This window comes from Parus major, chromosome 1A, assembly GCF_001522545.3.
Source record: "Parus major isolate Abel chromosome 1A, Parus_major1.1, whole genome shotgun sequence".
Lineage (NCBI taxonomy): Eukaryota > Metazoa > Chordata > Aves > Passeriformes > Paridae > Parus > Parus major.
The window spans coordinates 12,731,487-12,752,116 of NC_031773.1; the positions used below are offsets into that span (position 1 = coordinate 12,731,487).

The 20,630-nt window shown below is 41.9% G+C and overlaps 1 protein-coding gene across 1 annotated transcript in view; it reads left to right on the forward strand.

Moving 5' to 3' along the window:
* CDHR3 (cadherin related family member 3) overlaps nucleotides 1-17,456 on the forward strand; it is a 31,730-nt gene extending 14,274 nt beyond the window's left edge. The window contains exons 9-19 of the mRNA XM_033514362.1: nucleotides 143-311; nucleotides 1,774-1,873; nucleotides 2,019-2,117; nucleotides 2,710-2,936; nucleotides 4,580-4,751; nucleotides 6,696-6,940; nucleotides 9,455-9,618; nucleotides 10,929-10,942; nucleotides 12,359-12,390; nucleotides 13,404-13,452; nucleotides 16,190-17,456. Coding sequence (XP_033370253.1) covers nucleotides 143-311; nucleotides 1,774-1,873; nucleotides 2,019-2,117; nucleotides 2,710-2,936; nucleotides 4,580-4,751; nucleotides 6,696-6,940; nucleotides 9,455-9,618; nucleotides 10,929-10,942; nucleotides 12,359-12,390; nucleotides 13,404-13,452; nucleotides 16,190-16,482 — 1,564 coding nt within the window. The 3' untranslated portion in view covers nucleotides 16,483-17,456. The remainder of the gene's footprint in view (nucleotides 1-142; nucleotides 312-1,773; nucleotides 1,874-2,018; nucleotides 2,118-2,709; nucleotides 2,937-4,579; nucleotides 4,752-6,695; nucleotides 6,941-9,454; nucleotides 9,619-10,928; nucleotides 10,943-12,358; nucleotides 12,391-13,403; nucleotides 13,453-16,189) is intronic.
* Nucleotides 17,457-20,630: the final 3,174 nt, after the last annotated feature.

Genomic DNA, 20,630 nt, shown 5'->3' on the forward strand with positions numbered 1-20,630 from the left:
CTGGGTTGCTTTCTCCATTGTTGCATATTTAAATCTAGGGCTTCACTTAAAAAATAAATCAGTGTTTTGGCCTGTGGTATATGAAGAGTGCAAAAGGAGAAATATAAGTTGCTCTGACAGGAAATGTGTTTGTTTTATACAGGAAAGAAGCAAATGAAAATACAACTCCTGGGACATTTCTTGTTGATCTTAGAAATTACTGTAAAGATATTGATGTTGATCCATCAAACAACCAATTTAGTTTCACTGGATTATCTGGTTTTGGAAGCAATAACTTTGCTCTGGAGTCCACTGTGTCTGGAAGACTTGTGGTCAGTCATTTGTGGCTTTATGTTAGATTACCCCATTAGAGAAGTCAATTTATGAAATATTATAAGGGATTTTTCTAATTCATTGTACAAGAAAAAAAAATACTGTAATCCATTTCACAGTAGGTATTATGTGGACAATGACTGTTTTGACTAGTTGTGAACTAGGTACCCCTAGATAGGATGCTTTCTAAGGATTCCACAGAATTTAGTGAACAGAGACTGTTTTCTTCAGTTTTAAATAAATGTGCTAGATATGATTGAAAAAAAATATTCTTTTTTAGGGAGTGTGAAGCACCAACTTTGATATGGATAAACAGAGAAATTTGATGCCATTTCATATCCATTTACTCATGACAGACTGTGGAAGATCCTTGCTATTCAGCATGAAGAATATAAATACTTGAGAAATCTCATACTCAGTAACTCAGTAAATGGTCAGAATTATAAAACCACTCTGAGTGGCAAAATTTCACAAAAGTGTGGTAGGATTTTCACTTCTGTGATTTCACATGTCAAAATATGGATTCTTTATGCTGATAGCTGCAGGCAAACTTGCATCGGCCAGAACCCCACCAGTTCCTGGACATGTGCAATGGTGGGGTTTTTTCGCTTTAAAAAGAACCACGGGCAACTACAGAAAAAGGGAAACAACAAAAAATAGGCATTCTGTCTAGCAGACAAGAGTGCTACAGTAAAATGATTTTGTATGGTTTACTTTAATTTTGGAACTGAAGTTTCCTTGTCAGTAAGAACTGCCCTTAGCTGCCTCATCTGCCAACATAAAAATCATTTTCCTTGCTGCACAGGATATGATTGCTGTCAAGCCTTTGATTGTTGTGTGTGTACAATGTAACAGATTATACAAAGTAAGCTGTTCCTCCAGGAATCTCCCTGAAGAGACAACCAGCGCTGGATGCCTGTGTGTTGGTCCTGCTGCCCCAAAGTTTATGAGGGTTCCACAGCAAGATAGAGAGCTCAGAAAATTAGAATTTAAATCTATGCAAGCCACCATTTAGTAACAACTTGGTTCCTGGACAAACCCTCGTGGCTGGACCTGATACCTTCTTTTTCAATGTCTGCAGGCATGAGCTCAAGTAATAGCTCAAGCTATTACTATTAACAATGGCAGATCCTTGTTGAGCCAAGAAAGGATAGTGTAAATAGCCAGCTCATTACACAAGCTTTGAATTGACTAGGTAAAAGGTCAAGACCTTATCATCCAAATGATTAAAATTTCTGCTCTTAAGGGGAAGAAATTTTGTTGGCAGAAGTGTGAGCATGTAGAAAAAGCCTGGAATTCAATCCTGGAATTGACTGTTTGCCTATGTTATTCCTATAAAACTGTTCTATATACCCAAGGGGCAAATCACACTTACAGAATGATGAAAAGAGTAATTGTCATCATGTGTATTCTGACTTCATGTATGGAGGTATAATTATGATTATGTTCCTTTCTATTTAGATCAATGGAACTATTGATTTAGAAAACTCAGCTAATCCAGGCATTGAAGTTTATACATTGACTGTCAGGGTGCAAGATATTGCCCATCCTACCTACTCAAGCAAGTATCCCTTTTACATTTCTTTTGATAGTTTTCTGTGCTATAACAGCATGGATAGAAGAATACCATATGTATTTTGAATATATGCATGAGAAAATTTCACAGCCATACTTAACTATGATTCAATCTTCTGTTATATTTCCAGATATCATCTACATTTACATCAGGATAAAGCCAGTGAATGAATTTTCTCCAGTCTTCCGTAATTTATCTTATGTATTTAGTGTTTCAGAAATTACTAAAGGTACAGTAAATAGAACCTAAATGATAGAAATAATGTTGCCATGTTGTTAAGTGCCTTTTTGCTCCAAATGAATTTTCATATATGTAGATGAGGCAAATGGCTCAAAGTTCCAGTTCAACTAGGGTCTCACCATACAACCACCTACTACCCTTAAATAGACTAAACTGGCAAAAACCCCAATTGTACAGATGGAAGCTGAGACACAGACAAATTCAGCAATTGCACAAGAAATCTGGGACAGTGCCAGGAACTGAACTCAGATGTCTTGTTTTACACTGTCTTTCTGCTCTTGCTAAATTAGCCTTTTGGAGGGACTGTGGTGCACAGAAACCTTTACAGACTGACACAGACAAGTGAGGACTCCCTTGGCCCAACCACAGAGCACTTCTGCTGAGGTTCTTTAGAGACTCCAGTGTTTTGGTATTTACTGCTAGCAACCCATGCACAGGGGAGCCATAGCACACCATAGGGAAACAGTGCTTATCCCACCATTTTAATTTTTAGTTAAAACTAAACCAAATCTTTAGATCAGTTTTGTCTGCACCTTCTGTTACTTTAAATGTGAATGAAATATGGATTTTCTGTCTCTCAGTTGGATCTAGCATTGGAAGAGTGCATGCCACAGACAAGGACTGGCCACCCAATGTCATCACCTACTCCATTGTAGCTGCAACTGGCACCAGGGATTACACAAATATCTTCTGGATCAGCCCAACGAAAGGAGATGTGAGGATTTTAGCTAGATTAGACTATGAAACAACTCAGAAACATATTTTCATAGTACAGGCCTCAGACCAAGAGATGTCTACAACAGCATCAGTGAGTAAACCCACTCTACTACTTCGCCTTTACCTACATCTTTCACTCTTCTTCCTAGCAAGAATAATAAGACATTGGGCAAAGCACTTTGATCTGTAAAAGGCAGGTTCAACCCTGCCAGTAATATATTACTCAGATGAAAGAGGTGTTGTTCACTCAGTGTTGGTTTATTTCTCTCAAAAAGGATAAAATAATATTTTAATGTTTTTAACTGTGATGTTTGTTTCTCTGACTTTTTTTTTTCTTATTTTACCTGGACAGTGAAATTATTTTCTGCACCCTAAACAATTTAAGTTATTCTTTATGTCTATAGAGGTACTAGAAAACAGTAAAAGGACAGAATCATGAGGCCAGGTAACACAATCTAATTGTAGCCATGCTTAGTGGCAAATTTTTTCTGGAGAATGTGTGGTGTCCCTTGGCCTCAAACATACTTTTGAATTTTTTTGTGATTTTTTCCCTGAAAAGTGTTCAAAGTAATGTGAGAATTGTGTTGCAGTGTATCAGAGTTGTGTTTTCATGGAGTGGTAGAGAGAGGATGGGAGGAGGGCTTGGGCAGCCTCTTGGTTTAGTATCAGAGGGCCAGTAGCTGTGTCCACTTGGCCTGCTGGAGTTGTGCCTTGCCCTGACCGTGATCTACTTTTTTTCCTGATGGTGTTATCTAGCAAGAGCCAAGACCATGCCAGGTACCAAGAAAACCTTTAACAGCAGGGTTGAGCCCAGACCTACTTTATTCAGAAAAAAAAGTATAGATGCTATATCCACAAAGGTATTTTATAGTAACTTCTTTCAAATCCCAGTGTCCTTCACAAACAGGCTCCTTTTGACTTCACATTTTGTCCCTCATGACTCCTTTACATTGGATTTTAACACATGTCTTGGGGGTAACACAGGTACTAGGCTTGCTTTTCATTCCAGCCAAGCACCACCCATAGAGTTGCTACCTAGGAGTCATTTAATCTCTTCATCATCTACAATGTTTCAAGGAGAAAATTAATGACAATTTAGCATCAGAAGCTTTTAACAATGGCAAGTTTATCTGTTTCCTGACTAACAGACATTAGAAGAAAGAACTTCGGGAAGGGAAACCTTTTTCTTTTAGCCAGCTAATCCCAGATGATATCAAACACATCTGATGCTACTCAGGGTGCTCCTATCTGTGCAAGAGGCCATTACCAGCATTTCTCGCTCACTGGGAAGAGTCTATAAACACTCTTCCTTCCATGGAACATACTCTAAATGGTTATTAAATATGCTAAGAGGCCTAAGTAATGATTGTGAGGCAAGTTGAGAGTTTTGGAAGGGAGTTTAATGATTATGTGGTACTATTATTATTTCTCATTTTAACTGTAACACAAGTCAGGTTGTTCAAACAGACATGTCATCTTGAAAACCCTTCACTTATGGAAGATGGCTCAGGTTATGGAACTTGTTCCCAGAAGAATGCTGATCACAAGAATTGAAGGACAAATGATCACAGATATTTTCTGGTGGGATCTAGGTTAGAAAGGGACTTCAGTGCTTTTCAACGGTTGTTGATCAAAAGAACAGAATGGACAAAACCAAACAGTTTCTGAAATTAAAAAAAAATCTGTCCCAGTACATTGGAGCAGCTTCAGCTTGATATTGCTCTTTTCTTCCAGGTAACTGTGAGTGTTTTGGAAGTAAATGATGAAGAACCAGTTTGTTCACCCAATTTCTTCTCACTTCAAATCCCAGTCGATTTAGCTGTTGGGACCAATATTAATGGCTTCAGGATTGAATGTCAAGATCGTGATTCTGATCCCAGGTCTTTCCGTTACTTCATTAATGAAGGTACTGTGGGCGAGCTGGGAACAGTGAAAAAAAATAGTGAATGCTGATAGTTCACTTACATTTATAAACAAAAATCTAACATAGTTTGTGTGCTACTTTTTTGATGTGCTAGCTGTGATCCACAACTCTGCATATCATTACGTTGATCCTCTCTCCACAAGATAGCCATCTTGCTGCTACTGGTGCTGGCAGCTAGAACCACCCCCTTGCAAGGCTGGATTGCCTGCCATTTTAATCAATAGGTTATTAATTACACATTGAATATAACTTCAGAAGGATGAGCTGGAATGGTGTGCAGTGTCAAATTTCCCTTCCAATTACAGCTGACTAAATCTTGAGAAATGATGGAACACTCTGTATCTCTGTGTATCTCATCATCACATAGATGCTGGTGCACTGTTCGAAACAACTGCTGGAACCTGCATGTCGTAGGTCCATGCTGTATGCAATGAACCCTCATTTTAAAAATCTTTCTTTGACCCTCATGATTAGCTGCATCCACTTGGAGAACTGCAGTAGTATGGGATGACACTCAGCTTTACAAAAATTGATGCACACTCCCTTGGGGAAATGCCTTCTTTTCTTGCTGAGGTGACTGCTGTGAAGGAGGGAGCAGATTGTTCAAGTGCTAGCAAAAAGCTGTGAACATCAAAAGAGAGAATCTCTGTCCTGCTGTAGTCCCTTGATGCCACAGTAGGAGCTCTGCAGACATGGTATTAACACGTGAATCTGTATAACAGCTGTGTTAGTAAATCTCTGACCACAGGCCCAGTCCTGGTGCTACAGACCTGGGCTGTGTTGTGCATTGGCCTCTTAGCCACAGAGCAGCTCATGGCCCTTTTTGTACTATAAAACAGGCATGGCCTTCAAGGACATGTCAACTCTTCATCTCTGTGGGGCCACAAGAGCAAAACCAAAGCATATTTGGTGCCTTTTCAAGGCTCTGATTTCCTGTGTATGTGGTCTGTCCAGATCGTAGCTGCTGGGGCTGGTCTCCCTGCAGCTGGGGCCATGAGCAGCTCTCCAGCTGTCGCTCTATTGGGAACAGCGAAAAGAACGACACAGACTCTCTCGTGGAGTCGAACTGGAGAATTCTCTCTGGTTTATTACCTCAGGTCTTTTTTATAGACCAATTCATGAAAAGTACAGAAAAGAAAACTCTTATTGGTTAGTAAACTAACACATCACCATCATTGGTCAGTGGGGTACACCACCCTTGGACTTTCTCTTGCAAGAGAACAAGGAACAGACAAACAGCACCTGCAAGGCTGCTTTCTATCTCTGAGGATTGTTTTAATTCCTCCCCATGATTTCCCAGGCCACTTTCTCAGGCAAGACTGAGAAAGCTATGTGGCCTGCTACTTCACAGGCACTATGCTGCCTGCTTTAGAATTAGCATCCATATCCAGCTACAATGGACAGAAAGCAAGGGGTGGGGAGCCAGCATTTCTGAACTCTCCTCCCTGCCCCATGATGTTGACAGAGCACTGGAGGCAATGAATGTCACAAGTCTAACTCTCTTTGAAGGCCACTGCCTCAGGCAGATGGAGAAGCAGTGAAGAGGAGCTGGAGCAACACTCCAGGGACGCCCCAGTAGCAGAATGAGCCCTGCCACAATGCAGGGTCCTCACCACAGCTGGGTGTTGTTGGGTGCTCCCCAGGTTCTAAGTCCAGGTCATTCAGGTCACCTATGCTCTTGTGTGCCCTATGGCTCTGAAGTGTTCCCGCAGCATCCACTCTGCTATTGTCCCCATATAAGTTCTTATTCTAGACTGCGATGCTTTTATGACTGTATTGTTTTAAATTATTTTATATGGTACAAGGAAGATCAAGGAGCCCTTCTTGTCATTGACATTTCACCACACCTCACCACTTGTTATACACATTTACTTTAATATGGGATTAAAGTAATTTTTTTTGCATTTTGGTGTTACCTTTTTGCAGGCAATGAAAATAGACATTTCATCTTTTCACCAAGTGCTGGCTCCAACACATCCCGTCTGATTCTTGCATCAAGGTTTGACTATGAGAGTGGACTTGATACAAACTGGATTTACAGTCTGAATGTCCACATAACAGATGACAATTTAATATCTGCCAGGGACAAAACTACACACTTAATTAAAACTGGAACGGTGACTTTAAGCATCAGAGTTATCCCAAACCCCACTACTGCCACAACCACTACAGTAAGTTCACTAAAACTTATGTCCAGTTCTGCATTTCTTTTATGGAGTAATCTCCACAGGAGTAAATATCTATGCAAAAAGAAAGCAAAAACCTAGAGTGCATCTAGTCCTGGGAGGTTCTGAGCCCTGCACTCTTATGATGAAGCCAGAGGTGGTAGATGTGCTCAGTATCATGAAGGATTAGTCCCAGGTACAGAGTCATAACACGTGTTTTGTATTTCTAAAACAAAAAGGGCATGAAGCCAAAGGACTGGGCATGCTGCCATTACCATGCAACTGGAAAGTTAAAGATTTTGGCAGCTTTATTAATAAGGAAAGAGCAGGGATTAACCTTTGCCTGGAACCTTAAAATTACCTCATGCATTTTGCACTACCTCTTTTTTTATTCATAACTATTCACCCTCCCAGCTGCCTCGCAGTTTTGTGTGCTTCTTTATCATTGGAGCACATTAATCTGTGGCTATCAAAGTTGAAACGGACAACAACAACAAGTCCTCATTTCTTAAAAGGGTCTCTTTTCCAGACCTGAGGTCACTGTCATGTAAAACTTGGAGCAGCATGTCAGGAACTGAAGCAGTTTTGCACAGCCTCAGTGTGTTGCTGAAGTTCCAGCAGGTTTCAGACAGCAAATCCAGAGGGCTGGGATGGGTCTTTCCTGAACTCCATGCCCATGTGATGGTCCATAGCTGAGCTGAGGAAGACTGCACAACTTTTGGCAGCCCAGGTGGGATCTAACATTGCACAGCCTGTAGAGCTGTGGACCTGTGTCCAGGCAGTACTGTTCACTTCTCTGCACAATCATCCCAGTTGAGTTCTGTCTTACCAGTTTAATTTTGAAGGTGTTTTCCATCAGACAAGTGCAGGATGTGCAGAGAACTTGCTTTTGTCTTGCCTGTAGATGTGACACAGCCTGAGGGTACGGATCACTCTGTCCCTATCCTTGTACCTGTCATCCCTTCATGCCTTACTGCACCATCTTCCATCATCCACAGTCCATCCATTCCCTGCCTGCAGTAGGCATTACCCTTTTCTCTCTGGCATTCAGGAATGAAAATGAGTATCCAAGAGAAGTGGTGAAAGGGGCCTTTGCCCTAAAATGGTCTAGATCTTCTAGAGGCTCCTGCTAACTGAGCCAGAATCAAAGGATCCTGCAAACAGCACATACAAGTCTGGTTGCTTTGCTGTGAAAATGCTTAGATCCAAATTTTCAGACTGATTAATAACCCTGTTCTTATCTAATGCTCTTTTGGGAGCAAATCTTGATGTGGAAATGAAAAGTTAAGCTGAATAAACTTATTCTGTATTTCTTTCCTGTGCTTTACCACAAATACAAGCAGCCTCAACCGCATACCACAACATTAAATGTGTCTCCCCAGAGATATCAGCCTTCCACTTTCAGGCTGTTTTCCAGAAGAACACTTCCATTACAGAAGGTTCTCCCATCACTATTCTTTACATGTGTTCAGTGCAGCAACTTGATGAGTCAGAAACTGGAAAGCTGGTAGTGTAGAAAAGAAGCCCCATCACAAAAAGTAACTTGTGACTTCAGTGCAGGTGAAGATAAAGTGGTGGTGGTGATTTTGAGATTATTTGAGCCTTTCTCTAAGGATTGGATGTATCTTTTTTTGACAAGACTAAGTAGGTTATTTTAAAATTATCCTTAAACTGGAAAGAAATAGATACCCTGCTCAATTTCATACTCAGTGTGATTACAAATGCCTTACAGAAAATTAAATAAAAACTTCAGTAGATGATCAAAACTAATAGTATCACACTAGGTAATGAACCACGTAGAGTAAATGAGTAATTTCTGAAATGTGTGAGGATAGTTTCATGATGGGACCTTAATGAATGAGCTGCTAGCACCAAGTGATGTGCCAGCTCAGAGATGTGTCTCCTGACACTCAGGAAGATGTGGGAGATTGCAACTGCTCAGGAAGTGTGGTTTTTCCTTCTGGAACAAGTCACTGGGTAAAAAAGGAGTTCCACTTCTTTTTATACAATAACCCAGTTCCTTAGGGTTCAACTCCTCTTACAAAGCAGGCTGAATGATCACTGCAGTGAAGATGACCCACTTCCAGTTTTGCCTTCGGTAACAAGAAAATATTATCTCAGTAATGGCAGTATTCCCTGAACTTGCCCGCCCTCCAACAGCGTGCTTACAGCCTCTCAGGCAACCTGAGGGTTTTAAACTCCACCACGACATGCTTGTTTTAATATAAGATATTGAAACGTGATCTGGAACCTCCCCTTTTCCTTGTGGGTGGGCTCCATTTCACCTGCCTTTGGTTGCCCCAGGAGCTCGCTGGCCCATCTCAGGCATCTGAGCTGCCTTGGCAGTCAGCAGGCAGGCACATGGGATGAATCACTGTCTCCCTCCTCCTCCCGCCATCATCTGCAGAGCCCCGGGGCAAGCTCGGCCCGGGTGCCTCGGTGCAGGAGTTCAGCCAGATGAAAGGTGATGTTGCTGTCAGTACGCAGCCTTGAGGAACTCTTCCTGTCTTCTTTTAAAAGCCTGGCTTCACTGTTGTGACGAAAAGGGAGAACCTCTACTCTCGGTCGGCGTGGTACGTGCCATTCGTCATCACCCTCGGCGCTTTGCTGCTGCTCGGGCTGCTGGGCTCCCTGGGGCTCCGCAGCCGCTGTGCCCCGGCGCGGAAGGGCCGCCGCAGCCCGCGGTGAGTCCCCGGCACCGGGACAGGGCCAGCAGCTCAGGCCTTTCTGCCGCCCTCATATCGCCGCTTTAAATCTTTCATAGCGGTACGCCCTGTCCTGTAGGAAATGCTAATGGCAGGTACAGGGGTATTGGGTGTTAATGGTATGAACGCAAGGAAATGCGTCCACGGCATTTTTTTTCCCATGGGTTTAGTTATATTAACATTAGCAGAAGGTAGGAGTGGAATTAGCAATTATAACCTCTAAAGGCAGCTATGCTCATGGGGCTCGGTCAGAGCCTGTGCCAGATCACAAATATTTTGGTCTGTATTTGACCCCCACTCCAAGGGAGCTCCCATCTAGGTAGTTACTGGATGCATTTTCCTCCCTCTCAGCTACAGATCCCGGCGTCCTTTGCAAATATTGGTGCTCATGCCAAATTCATTGTTCTGGCAAAACTTCTGCAGATTTCCTGGAGTTTTACCAAGCCAGTTACAAGGCTCTGGCCCATAAAGCTTACCTCTAAGTGTTCGTGCTTGGCAAAAGGCATGGAAGCACCTGGGACCAGCTCCGAGTCATTGTGGGAAGTGCAGAGATCCCTGCTGGCTGCCTTTTCAGTGGGCTGGAGCCAGGCTGCCTCTAAATTCACTTTGTACTTCACAAAACAAAGATAAGCAGTCCTTTAAGTGGCTGGGATTACCAAAAAAAAAAAAAAAAAAAGATTTCTACAAGTATTCTCAGGATTTGGACATCAATTTAGAAGTTATATTAAATGTAAAGAACTACTATGTCACCGTGACTATAATCAAATCCTGTGAGCAAGGCATTAACAGCTTGTGATAAAAATGACAAATGAATGTAAGATACTGCTATTATTTATTAATTGGGCAAATGATATATTGGCAGCTGGGGTCTCCCATTAAAAAGCAATTTCTATATTTTCAAAAACATTTATAACCATTCAAATATTTTAAAAGGTATTCTTTGAGCACATCAGATCAAAAAAAATTGACCTTCCTCCAAGGATGGGACAAAATGACAATATCTGAAAATGTATTTTTCCAGATTATATAAATCCATTATGCTATCATCAATAAGACTTTATTATTTTAAGAACATTCCTTCTTGAAGAAGTCTTAGGGTTTTCATGTTTGAGAGCAGCATTAAATGATGCAGGCTTTCTGTGAAAGCAAAATCAGAAACCAAATAAATCAAGCAAATCTCAGAACACATCCTTCTTGCCAAGTGAAAGAGAATAAAAACTATGATTTTTTTTATGTAGGGAAAACCATGACATTTGTTAACTACGCTCTTAATCTTCTTTTCATTACAGGATAAATGCTCCAGGTGTGTACCTCTTTTCTATATTTTAATGCTTCAAAGCAAGACCTTGTTTATGATTCCATGTAAAATATGTAAATTAATTTCTAGATATAAATTTGACACTGTAGAAGGGTACTGAGATTAGATAATCTTAGCCAGTTATGGAAGGTCTGACAAAGTGATTTCATGGCCTTTTTAGTCTTCAAATCTATTAATTATTAGGCAAAACACAAATTCAGAGTAGTCTGGTATTCTGCACGGTTGCCAAGAACAACTGCATTTTTCACACACAATTTATGTGCTATCTTTCTAAAAACAATCCCAGCCATCTATAGCACCTTCAAGAGAGATCACTGTTCTCTGATCACTTCATTTGCTCTCTTGACACCATTACTTCACATAAATAAAGATTTATTTTGAAGTATTAGTGCTTTTAAAGGGGTTTGTATAACTTCACAGGGAGATAAATCACACATGGAAAAGCATGATTTTTTAAGCAGACTTTTTCTTTTTAGTCCTACTGCATTTCTGCTAAAAAGCATTGCTCATATAGGCTCAGCTGGACCCTGCTTTTGTAATTCTACTTTCCTCAGTCAGTGTCTCCAACTGGAAAAAAACACAGGACTAACAAACCCCACAAAATTAGCTGTTCTCTTGGTTGCCCAGTTTGAGACATTTCAGTGTTGGCTGGTTTCCAAAAAGGGAAAGCTTTTTGCTTTCTGAAAAACTGGTTCCCAAATGCTGGGCAGCCAAGTCCAGACACAACAGGTTTCCCATCTCTGAGATCCACCTGCAGCACTTCAGAGTTTTGTACACCTGGCTGCAAAGCACATTTGTGGCCAGGCACAATTCTCCAAAGAAAGGCCATTAAACAAATTGGCAAGGAGTGAGCAAGAAGAGCCCTCATAGCAACTAGTTAGGTATCATCCACAAATCCATGCTGTCGAGATGCCCATGGCACTGCTGTTGTATTTGTTTGCATGTGGGATGAGTTAATAGTGTGGTAAATTTGCACACAACCAAACTGTTCTTCAATCTGAATTTTACTTGACTGAAAATGCAGCTTTTCCATGTTTTGTCTCCAAGCTGCTATTTGACACATGCTTTGCAACCACAAATATTCATGTAAAACAATAATCTGCATTTCTGGTTCAGATATTCTCAAAGGTGAATTCTTGTATTTGCTCATATTATTTAGAAAGGGAAGCTTGTTTGATAACCACTGCTATTCATTACTGAGTTTTCAAGACTAGTCTTTCGATTAGTCACTGGCAACTGTGGATTCTCACTCAGCTTTTGAAAAGAAATAAGACTCATTTAAGATGTCTCAGCTTTTGAGTAGAAAGAATGTCTATTTCTTTGAGAAAGTATTAACTTTAGTATCTACAGTCACTATCAGAGAATTCTGATTATTAACAGTGTGCATTTTCTTTTCTGTAGAAAAGAAGAAACCTAAGAAAGAAGTGGTTGTAGTAAGTACTGCTGGCCTCAGAAGAAACGCCAGTTTTGCCAGCCCCATCATTCAATACCATCATTGGACCCTTTTTATGAATGGTGTCTGTTTTGCAAAGAGAATATGAAAATGATAGGAAAGGAAAAAATGATTGTCCTCAAGTGCAAAACACTTCATTGTCCCATCTGGTCTCTGTGTTTGAAAGCAGCATGGGGTGTGAGGGGTGGTCACTTGCACTGGGGCCCCTTTGCTTCCAAGTGCCAAAATGCTGTACTTGGGAGGTCAGACAGGCTGTGGCCACAATGACAGGGACACTCTGCAGAGTTGCAGAGGTGGAATGACAAGTGCCCCAGCTTCACTGATGGCAGCAGTGCATTGCTGAGACACCACTGACCTGTGGAGCCAACTCTGACCCACCAGAGTGCAACCAGTAAGGTATGCCAGCTGTGTGGAGTTTGGCCATGATAAGCTGTTTGCAGCAAAATGTAATTTTGTTGAGATGTTTCTTAGCTCCTGGATCTCAGGGCTCCTTCCTTTTCGTAGATATGTTTGCATAAAGGCTGCATAATTGCATAAATAGACATAGTGCTCTCAGGCCTGTGGTATGGTTCCTGGAGTGGTTCTCTGCAGGTCCAGGAGCTGGACTTCGATGACACTTGTGTGTCCCTTCCAACTCAGGAGATTCTGTGAATCTGTGCAAGGCACTTTGATCAGTGAACTCGCTCTCCCCAGATTTTTCAGAGAGGGGATTCCCAAGCTACTCTGGGTGGAGGAGACCCTTTTGTGGTTACACACATGGAGGCATTTAGCATGTCAGAACTTATTAATTCTCCTTTAAATATTTATTGATGAAACCCTACACCACAAATGGTTCTTGCTGCCAGTTTAGATTAAACCCAGCCTAAAAGAATGCAATATACAGGTCACACAAATCCACCTCCATTCATGTAGGTCACCGTTTCCAAGTCACTGCTCCTCCTTCTGACTTAACTAATTCATAGGTATCATTTCACATTTTGTGTTTCTTCACAGACAATGACAAAGCTAAACACCATCTTTGATGGAGAAGCCAGAGACCCAGGTAATAAAAAGCAATTATCAGAGGACATGAATACTAGGCTGTAACCAAACTGGATTAGTTGATTTAAATATGGTTTAACATTGGCTTTTCATATTTCCAGTTTGCTATTTCCAAGGAGAATTGGAGCTGTAGCTCAAATTATGAAAATCAAGACAGTGCTTCAGTAATATCTGTAATAGTAGAATTTACTTACAGCCCTTGAAAGCACAAATCTGATGGTCACGCTGTTCACTACTCCTCTGCTAAACTGGAATGTATGGATGTGGTATAGGAAGGTGGAAGGGGAGGAGGAATTTGCTACAAGTCTCCTGCCCTGGTGCTGTCATAGCTACATGGTCTCACCAATCTCATGTCTGGGAAGTGACCAGGAGATTAATGTCACTGCAGAAGTGCTGCCTTCGCCTCCTAAACCTCTCCCGGGTGGGTGGGTGAGATGCTGGCTCCTGCACAAACCTCCTCCCTTACAGCAATGGTGCCTTGCTGCTGTTTATCCAAGGCTCAAGCATTGCTTGTAGGGGAGAAAAGGGAAAGCCATCAGCTGGTGACAACTACTATGTCACCAGGCTCCAGCTCTGCAAACTCTGGGCATATTTGATAAACCAGCTGGGAAAAGCGAAAATGAGGAGAAAGCTACAAACCTCAGGATGAACTAGGGAGCTCATCCAGCTTCCCAGATGACAGCCACTGCTCTGCAGCAGGGCTCATTACAGGAAAAATATTGTTGTTTTCCTGAGGGTTAATCTGGCTTACCTCATTCCCCTGAAACAGAGCCCCTGCCTGAGCCCCTTACTTTGATGCTTGGCCTGGAATCAGGATGCCCAGCCCTGTACCTAATGGCTGATGGCCCCGGCACAGAGATGGGGGGGTTGGTAAAATGTGACAATCAGATAAAATAGGTTTTTAACAGATAGATCTGAAAATAGGTCTGAAACAATAGGTCTAGAAATCATCCAGAAGAAGGCTTGTTTCAAGGCTTGGATTCATCTGGCCTGTTTCCACTCAAGTGCCTGTGACTTGTGTTTCTTATTAGCTGGCTCAGAGTGGTTGGATGCCTTGAGCTAATGGGAAACACTAGGCATAGAGACTTCAGTACAATTTGGGCAAACAAGTGGGACCCTACTGTGCAATTAAACCCATCCACAAGGCTGCTCAAGGCCAGTTTCATCCAGGTCCAAGCTCACCTGCTATTTATAAAGAGATCTGGAAGAATGGGCTCCAAAGTCCCTGCTTTTTTCCCCTGTGTAACTGCATTTCTAATGTATTAAACATGAATAGTCTCTAGGCTGCTGAAAGAGCTACTTTCCAGTGTTCTTGCAGGGCTGCTGGGGCTGTTTCTCAACCAACCTAAACATACTGGACTTAAGGATGTCTGAGCTCATTCAAGGAGCCATCCAGAGCTGTAGCATTTGTGTCATGCCTGACACAAACACTAAGCTCTAACACAGCTCTGTGGTGACAGCAGGGAAATGTGTGCTCCCCATTTCTTCCTTCTCTTCCCCACAGCTTGATGCAAACCCTAGAGGGTCAAAGGTTTCTGGTTTGGAAATGAGATTTAATAATTCCTGGGACATCATCTGTTGAGTATGATTAGGAGGGATGGTCAGAGCCTGTTTCCTGACCCGGGCCACTTTAACATGCCCGCCTTGTAAGCCGTCAGAAAAAATAACATGTAAAGAGATCCAGTTTCATCTTGAGTTGCTCAAATTGTGTTAATGTGTCACAAATGATTAATTCTGATACAAACTGCAACATTTAGTAACACATAACCACTGTTTCTTTCCAAGTCTTAATGGTCTTTTGTTTGTCTCTTATTGCTAATGTTTAATTACAGAAAGTGCCATTATAGCTTCTGATTCTCTGTTTAGCAACATACACTGAGTTAGACTGTGATCACACTGGACACATGGTAATTTTTTGACTTATCTCTTGGTAGCAGTGAACTGAAGGACAGGATATTTGCTTTTAATGTACAAGTGGAAGTTACCCATGAAACCTGAATAGAGATAGAAAAATCTTTCTGACAAGGGAAGGTAGCCATGTGTGCTAAACAACACGAATTTGACAATATTTTATATATATGAGAGAATCATGTACTTGTATGAAACACACAGTACTTCACTCTATTAATGGCAAAGTGGAAGAAAGCATCTGGAAGAAAACATTTTACACAAAAGGAGAAGGAACTCACACAGCCAAAACTCACTGGATCTCCAAATTCTGGGTCAGTCCAGGTGAGCTGACATGGCCTGGAAGGTGTATGTAGCATATGGTGCCTCTGAGAAGGTTTTGCTACCTCTGGTAGGAAACTCTACACGACAAAATAGGCACAGACTATACCATGGTCTTGCTTAGTATGGTTAAAGACAGAAGTTTTGTCCATTCAACTATGGATGTGTTTGTTACACTGCCCAAGTTAATCCCTGGTAGCTGGAATTTGGATAGAGTTATAGGGTGATAAGAAAGTTATTTCTTTTGGAATGGGAATGTTTTAAATATCCTTGTTCTCCTAACTGTGAAGACAATACTTATAGTGGCAGAACAGCCAACATCTCTGAGTGGCTGTTGCAATGCCCAGGTCTCCACAGAAATGAGGCCTTCCTGCTCTGGGACACCTCCCCAGCTCAGCTGAATTCCAAGTGCTTCGTGATTCTCATTCCAATCCCATGAAGAGAACTGTCATGTCTTAATCTGCTAAAGGAAGAATGATTTTAATCTCTTGTCTTTTTGTTCTTGCAAGTTACTGGCAGAATGTACGAGTTCAGTACACGGTCGGGGGCCCGGAGGTGGAAGAAGAGCAATGAGCCCCTTCAGCCAGTGCTGGCTATGCAGGTAACTTCCAGTGCCACAGAAAAGAGAGGCCAAGGGGTGGATACAGCAGAGGCACCAAGTGAAAAAGAGACTTCAGAGAAGAGAAAAGAGCTGACTGCAGCAACAAAACCAGCTTCCAAGCCCTCAGCAGGGCAATCAGAAACACCAGGCCAATCTGGGCTGAGATTGCAAAAGAAGAAACAGGAGTCTGAGGATGGGTAGTTATCCTCACCAGCCCCTTAGGGCAGGAACTGACCTCCTCTCCCAAAATGAACTCTGCTTTGTTATTAAGCCAGAGAGTATGAGACTCCAAGGCTTCTCCCAACTGACCCTTGATCTGAACAGCCAAAGAATCAGACGTGATTTTTCTGTCTCTCTCGGTTGTAAAACAAAAGGTGGCTATAATGTTTGTAAACCAGACACAAAGGTAGGATTAGTCTGAATGTACCTCTGGCAGGTGCATGTAAGAGCAGGAGAGAAGAGGAAAGAAAGCAGAGTCATGGACAGAAGCATTCAGTGCCCACTGCCTCCTACAGACTCTGGTAGTTTGCCCCTAGAAAAGTCTGCACCTCTGGCAGGCATGGTCACATCCTCTGATTGTCTTTGGGAATGGCAGCGTACACAGATGTGTTTTCTCAACAATAAATGGGGTCTCCTGTCCCTGCTGAGCAACTGAATGAGTGAAAAGCACACCAGGGTAGAAATGTTTGCTGGTAAAAGTTAAAAATATTTTCTTTTCATTTAGTATTTCATTTCAACCCTTCCTTGCCCTCCCATCTTGCTGTAGAAAAGACCATGGCTTGAAAGCAGTTCTGGAGTAGAGAAAACCCAAAGCTTCTTGTGGTATCTCAGGCTGTCAACACTTTCAGCTTATTTATCTTTTGTAACACTAAGAGCATTCAATATCTTCACCTTTGGTATTTCCTCTGGCACATTTAGTGCTTTACAGAATCAAGTGGAATATACTCAAAAGAATAATGACAGTAAACACATGGGGTGAAATAATCTTTTCTGAGAGTGAGCATGTATAATGTAAGTGCTATCTAAAAACCTGATATAAAACAAACTCAACAAGATTTTATAAAATTATTTTAATCTGAAGAAAAATAATTATAAATGATGACTTTATACTCTATGTCTTGGTTTATTTACTTTCCTGATTGCAAAGTTTTCTGACAGCAAGGGACTGATATCAGGTGGCAGAAGAAAATTTTGATTTAAGTTGAGCAGGGGCAGTCAATGAACATTTTATTCAGTCTCTCACATACACCATTTTTGTCACACAACAAAGGATCTGGATGGAGAAATCCACAGGAATTTCTCCAAGGATCCTACACTTCACAAAAGCACCTGTCATGGTGCTGTAACTCTTTTCTGTGCTGCAGAGAAGTGGCTTGGCTCAGGAGCAACTTCCCTGACAAATACAAATGATCTTCAGCCAAATGCCGTTTCATTGCACAATCAGGACCCCAGTGTGTAATGAACACCACAATGATACAGACAGGAAAGAGTGATTAATACTCTCTGAACACGTTATCACTTTACTGTGTCCATGGCAGTTGTCATAACATTGTTTGATCTTCTGGCACCAACAGGGGCAGCCACACATTCAGTGCTCCAACCCACCATTGTTTGTATTTTTTTGCTGTAAATACAGCACATTCAATTTATAGCCAGGTGAGTTTCCAATGACATAAAGAAACTGCAGTTTCTTAGCAGATCCTCCTAGCACTCTGACACCAAACTACCCATAGGCACACCTGGCACCTCCAGACATTAAATTTTCTTACCTGAAGAAGTTAACTGCATTACTTTCATGACAGGAAAACACACAGGCTTTTTGTATGGACTTTCCTGGGCATTTCTCTAGGACAGCTGCTTTGCTTCCTTGATGATTCTCATTCTACTTCAGTGATTAAGGGATGAATAATATTTTTTTTTTTTTTTGAGGAAAGGGATAAACAGGCTGTTGTTTCATCCAGGAAACTGGAAAGGATGCAGATGAATACTTGTCTTTATTTACTACTGTTCCTGCTGCTGAACTGCACAAACTTATTTCCTTCCTTCTTAGGAAAAAAGCCCTAACAGCAGCATAACCTGCTATCACAGCGGGCTCTGAGTTCCATGTACACAAACACAGTGTCACGGCACTGCTGGTGCCATGCTCTCCCACAGCTGGGCAACAGCTGGGTGAAAACCAACTGCTCTTGTCATGGTGCTCTCATACTCCTGTCTCAGAAAAAATGACAGCTGAGCAAAGAGAAACCAGGATATAAGAGATGCCAGATCCAAGCACTAACACTGCCCAGAATGCCTGCACCCAGCTGAGGTGCATTTAGCTGGTGTACTCAGCATCCAGGCAGGGGGGAGGCAGGTTTAAGCAAGGTAAAGGATCCTGAGAGTCCCATGCACCTCTCTGCGTGAGGAAACAAGTGTGCTGACCACAAAGCACAGCTTCGCCTTTGCTTACACTGTTGCTTCCATATGTGAAATTCTGATCTCCTGTTCCAACTCATTCTTCATCTTGATCTTTCCTATAAAATCTTATTTTGCACATGCAGAGGATTACTTCCCTTGCTTAGGAGTCACAAAATCAAGGAATAACAAGTTTTTATATGAACTTTATGCTAAAGCAACACCATTTTCTTATCAGCTGCACCTACTACTATTGGTGTTCCTCCCTGTGAAAGAACCAAGAATGAATTCTTGGTCTCATTGAGCCAAAGCACATCCATTCATGTCTCTGGCTTGTCTTTGGTAGGAGAAAAGCAGGGAAGACAGAACTGACTGACCCAGGTGTACACTTGTTACTTATTGTACCAAATAATACATGAAAATATACTTTTAATATAAAAGCAACATATATTTTTTCAAAAAATAGAGATTATAATACACTGTGCAGTACAGCTTTAAATGTTAGAAACCTCTTTTCATTGTCAGAGGAGCTTTTGTGCTTTTTAAATTCACAAGTCTTTTGAGAACACAGAGTCTGTGTCTAGAACTGCCACTAGATGGACTGAGAGCAAAGATTAAGTGCAGCTCTACACAATAAAAGTATTTGATAATTGGAACAATTAGCTAAGAACATGAGCCCTTTCCATCATTTGAAGCTTTCAGAAGTCAAGAACTGCTGCTGTGTGCTGTAGAGGGTCAGACTACATGAGGGGAACAGCTTCTCTAGTCTTCAACAGCTCTATTAGCCTCTGTGAACACAGGTACAAGGTGTGAACTTCGGTGCCATTTATTTTAGACTGATGACACTGATAAGCTGAGACTAGAAGATGAAGAAAGGCACCTGGTGGTTCAAGCAGACTGACTGGGGGGCAACAGTTCCTGACCTACAGCTGCCTCTTGTGTTATGCAATAATTTTTTCTGAAGTCAACAGAAATCAGTGCTAATTCTGCCACAGCTTTTGATTGGTGTGTCTCTGCCTATTACACATCTCTGAAGTGCTTCCAGATCTGTGGATCGGCATTGCTCTGAAAGCTTCAAGGGTGATTATGGAAGAGCACAGGTCACTTTTCTTGACGGGGTCTAATTCCCCCAAGCAGTTTATGTCAGATCATGTTACTGGGGTCTTATGCTTTTCTTCAAAGGCTCCATTTTCATGCTGGTGTTATAAATAGCACTTGCAATAAACATCAGAAGTCTCAGCTTCTGGCAATGTAACTTCTTTTATATCAAGGAATATAAAAGTGCCAATAACGCATTTCTTCATGATCTGAAAGAAACCTACATATGAGAACAACTTCAGCTGCAGAGATAGAGAATGTCTGCCCAGGAGGCTGCCACTGTGTGACTGCTCACTAGGAGAAGGAGAGGGTGTTCAGATCCCCACAGAGAAGGAGGGTCAGACAAGGGGAGAAATCCTCCTCCTCCTGCGCAAAGAATCTGGCTTCTAGGTTATCCTATGAGAGCCAGATTGCAACACTGTAATGTAAGTAAGGCTTTAACAGCAAGCAGCCACAGCTGCATATTGCACATGTCCCAGCTGGTTAGTTGTCTGACAGCCCCAGCCACATCAGGCCCTTTGCAAAGCTCCAGCTGAAAGGCTGAACACAGGTTCAGCCCCCACTGGGCTCCATCTGCACATGCTTTGTCTGAACTAGTCCCTGCAAGCTCCCCATGTTGTCACAGGGGAGAAAGAGACACTGGGGGTGATTTATTAACATCTTACATCTAGAATAGATCAGATGAACTGTGCCCTGAAAGCAGCTCTTTCTGGATGCCTGAAGCAGGTATTGATGTCTACAGAGTAAACACAAAGATAAATCAGCTGAGTTTCTGCCCAGGTTGTTCAGGTGAGTGCAGGTCTGTGCCATTGCTCCAGTGCCCAAGGAAGCTGAAAATGAGGGAAAAACTGAGCATG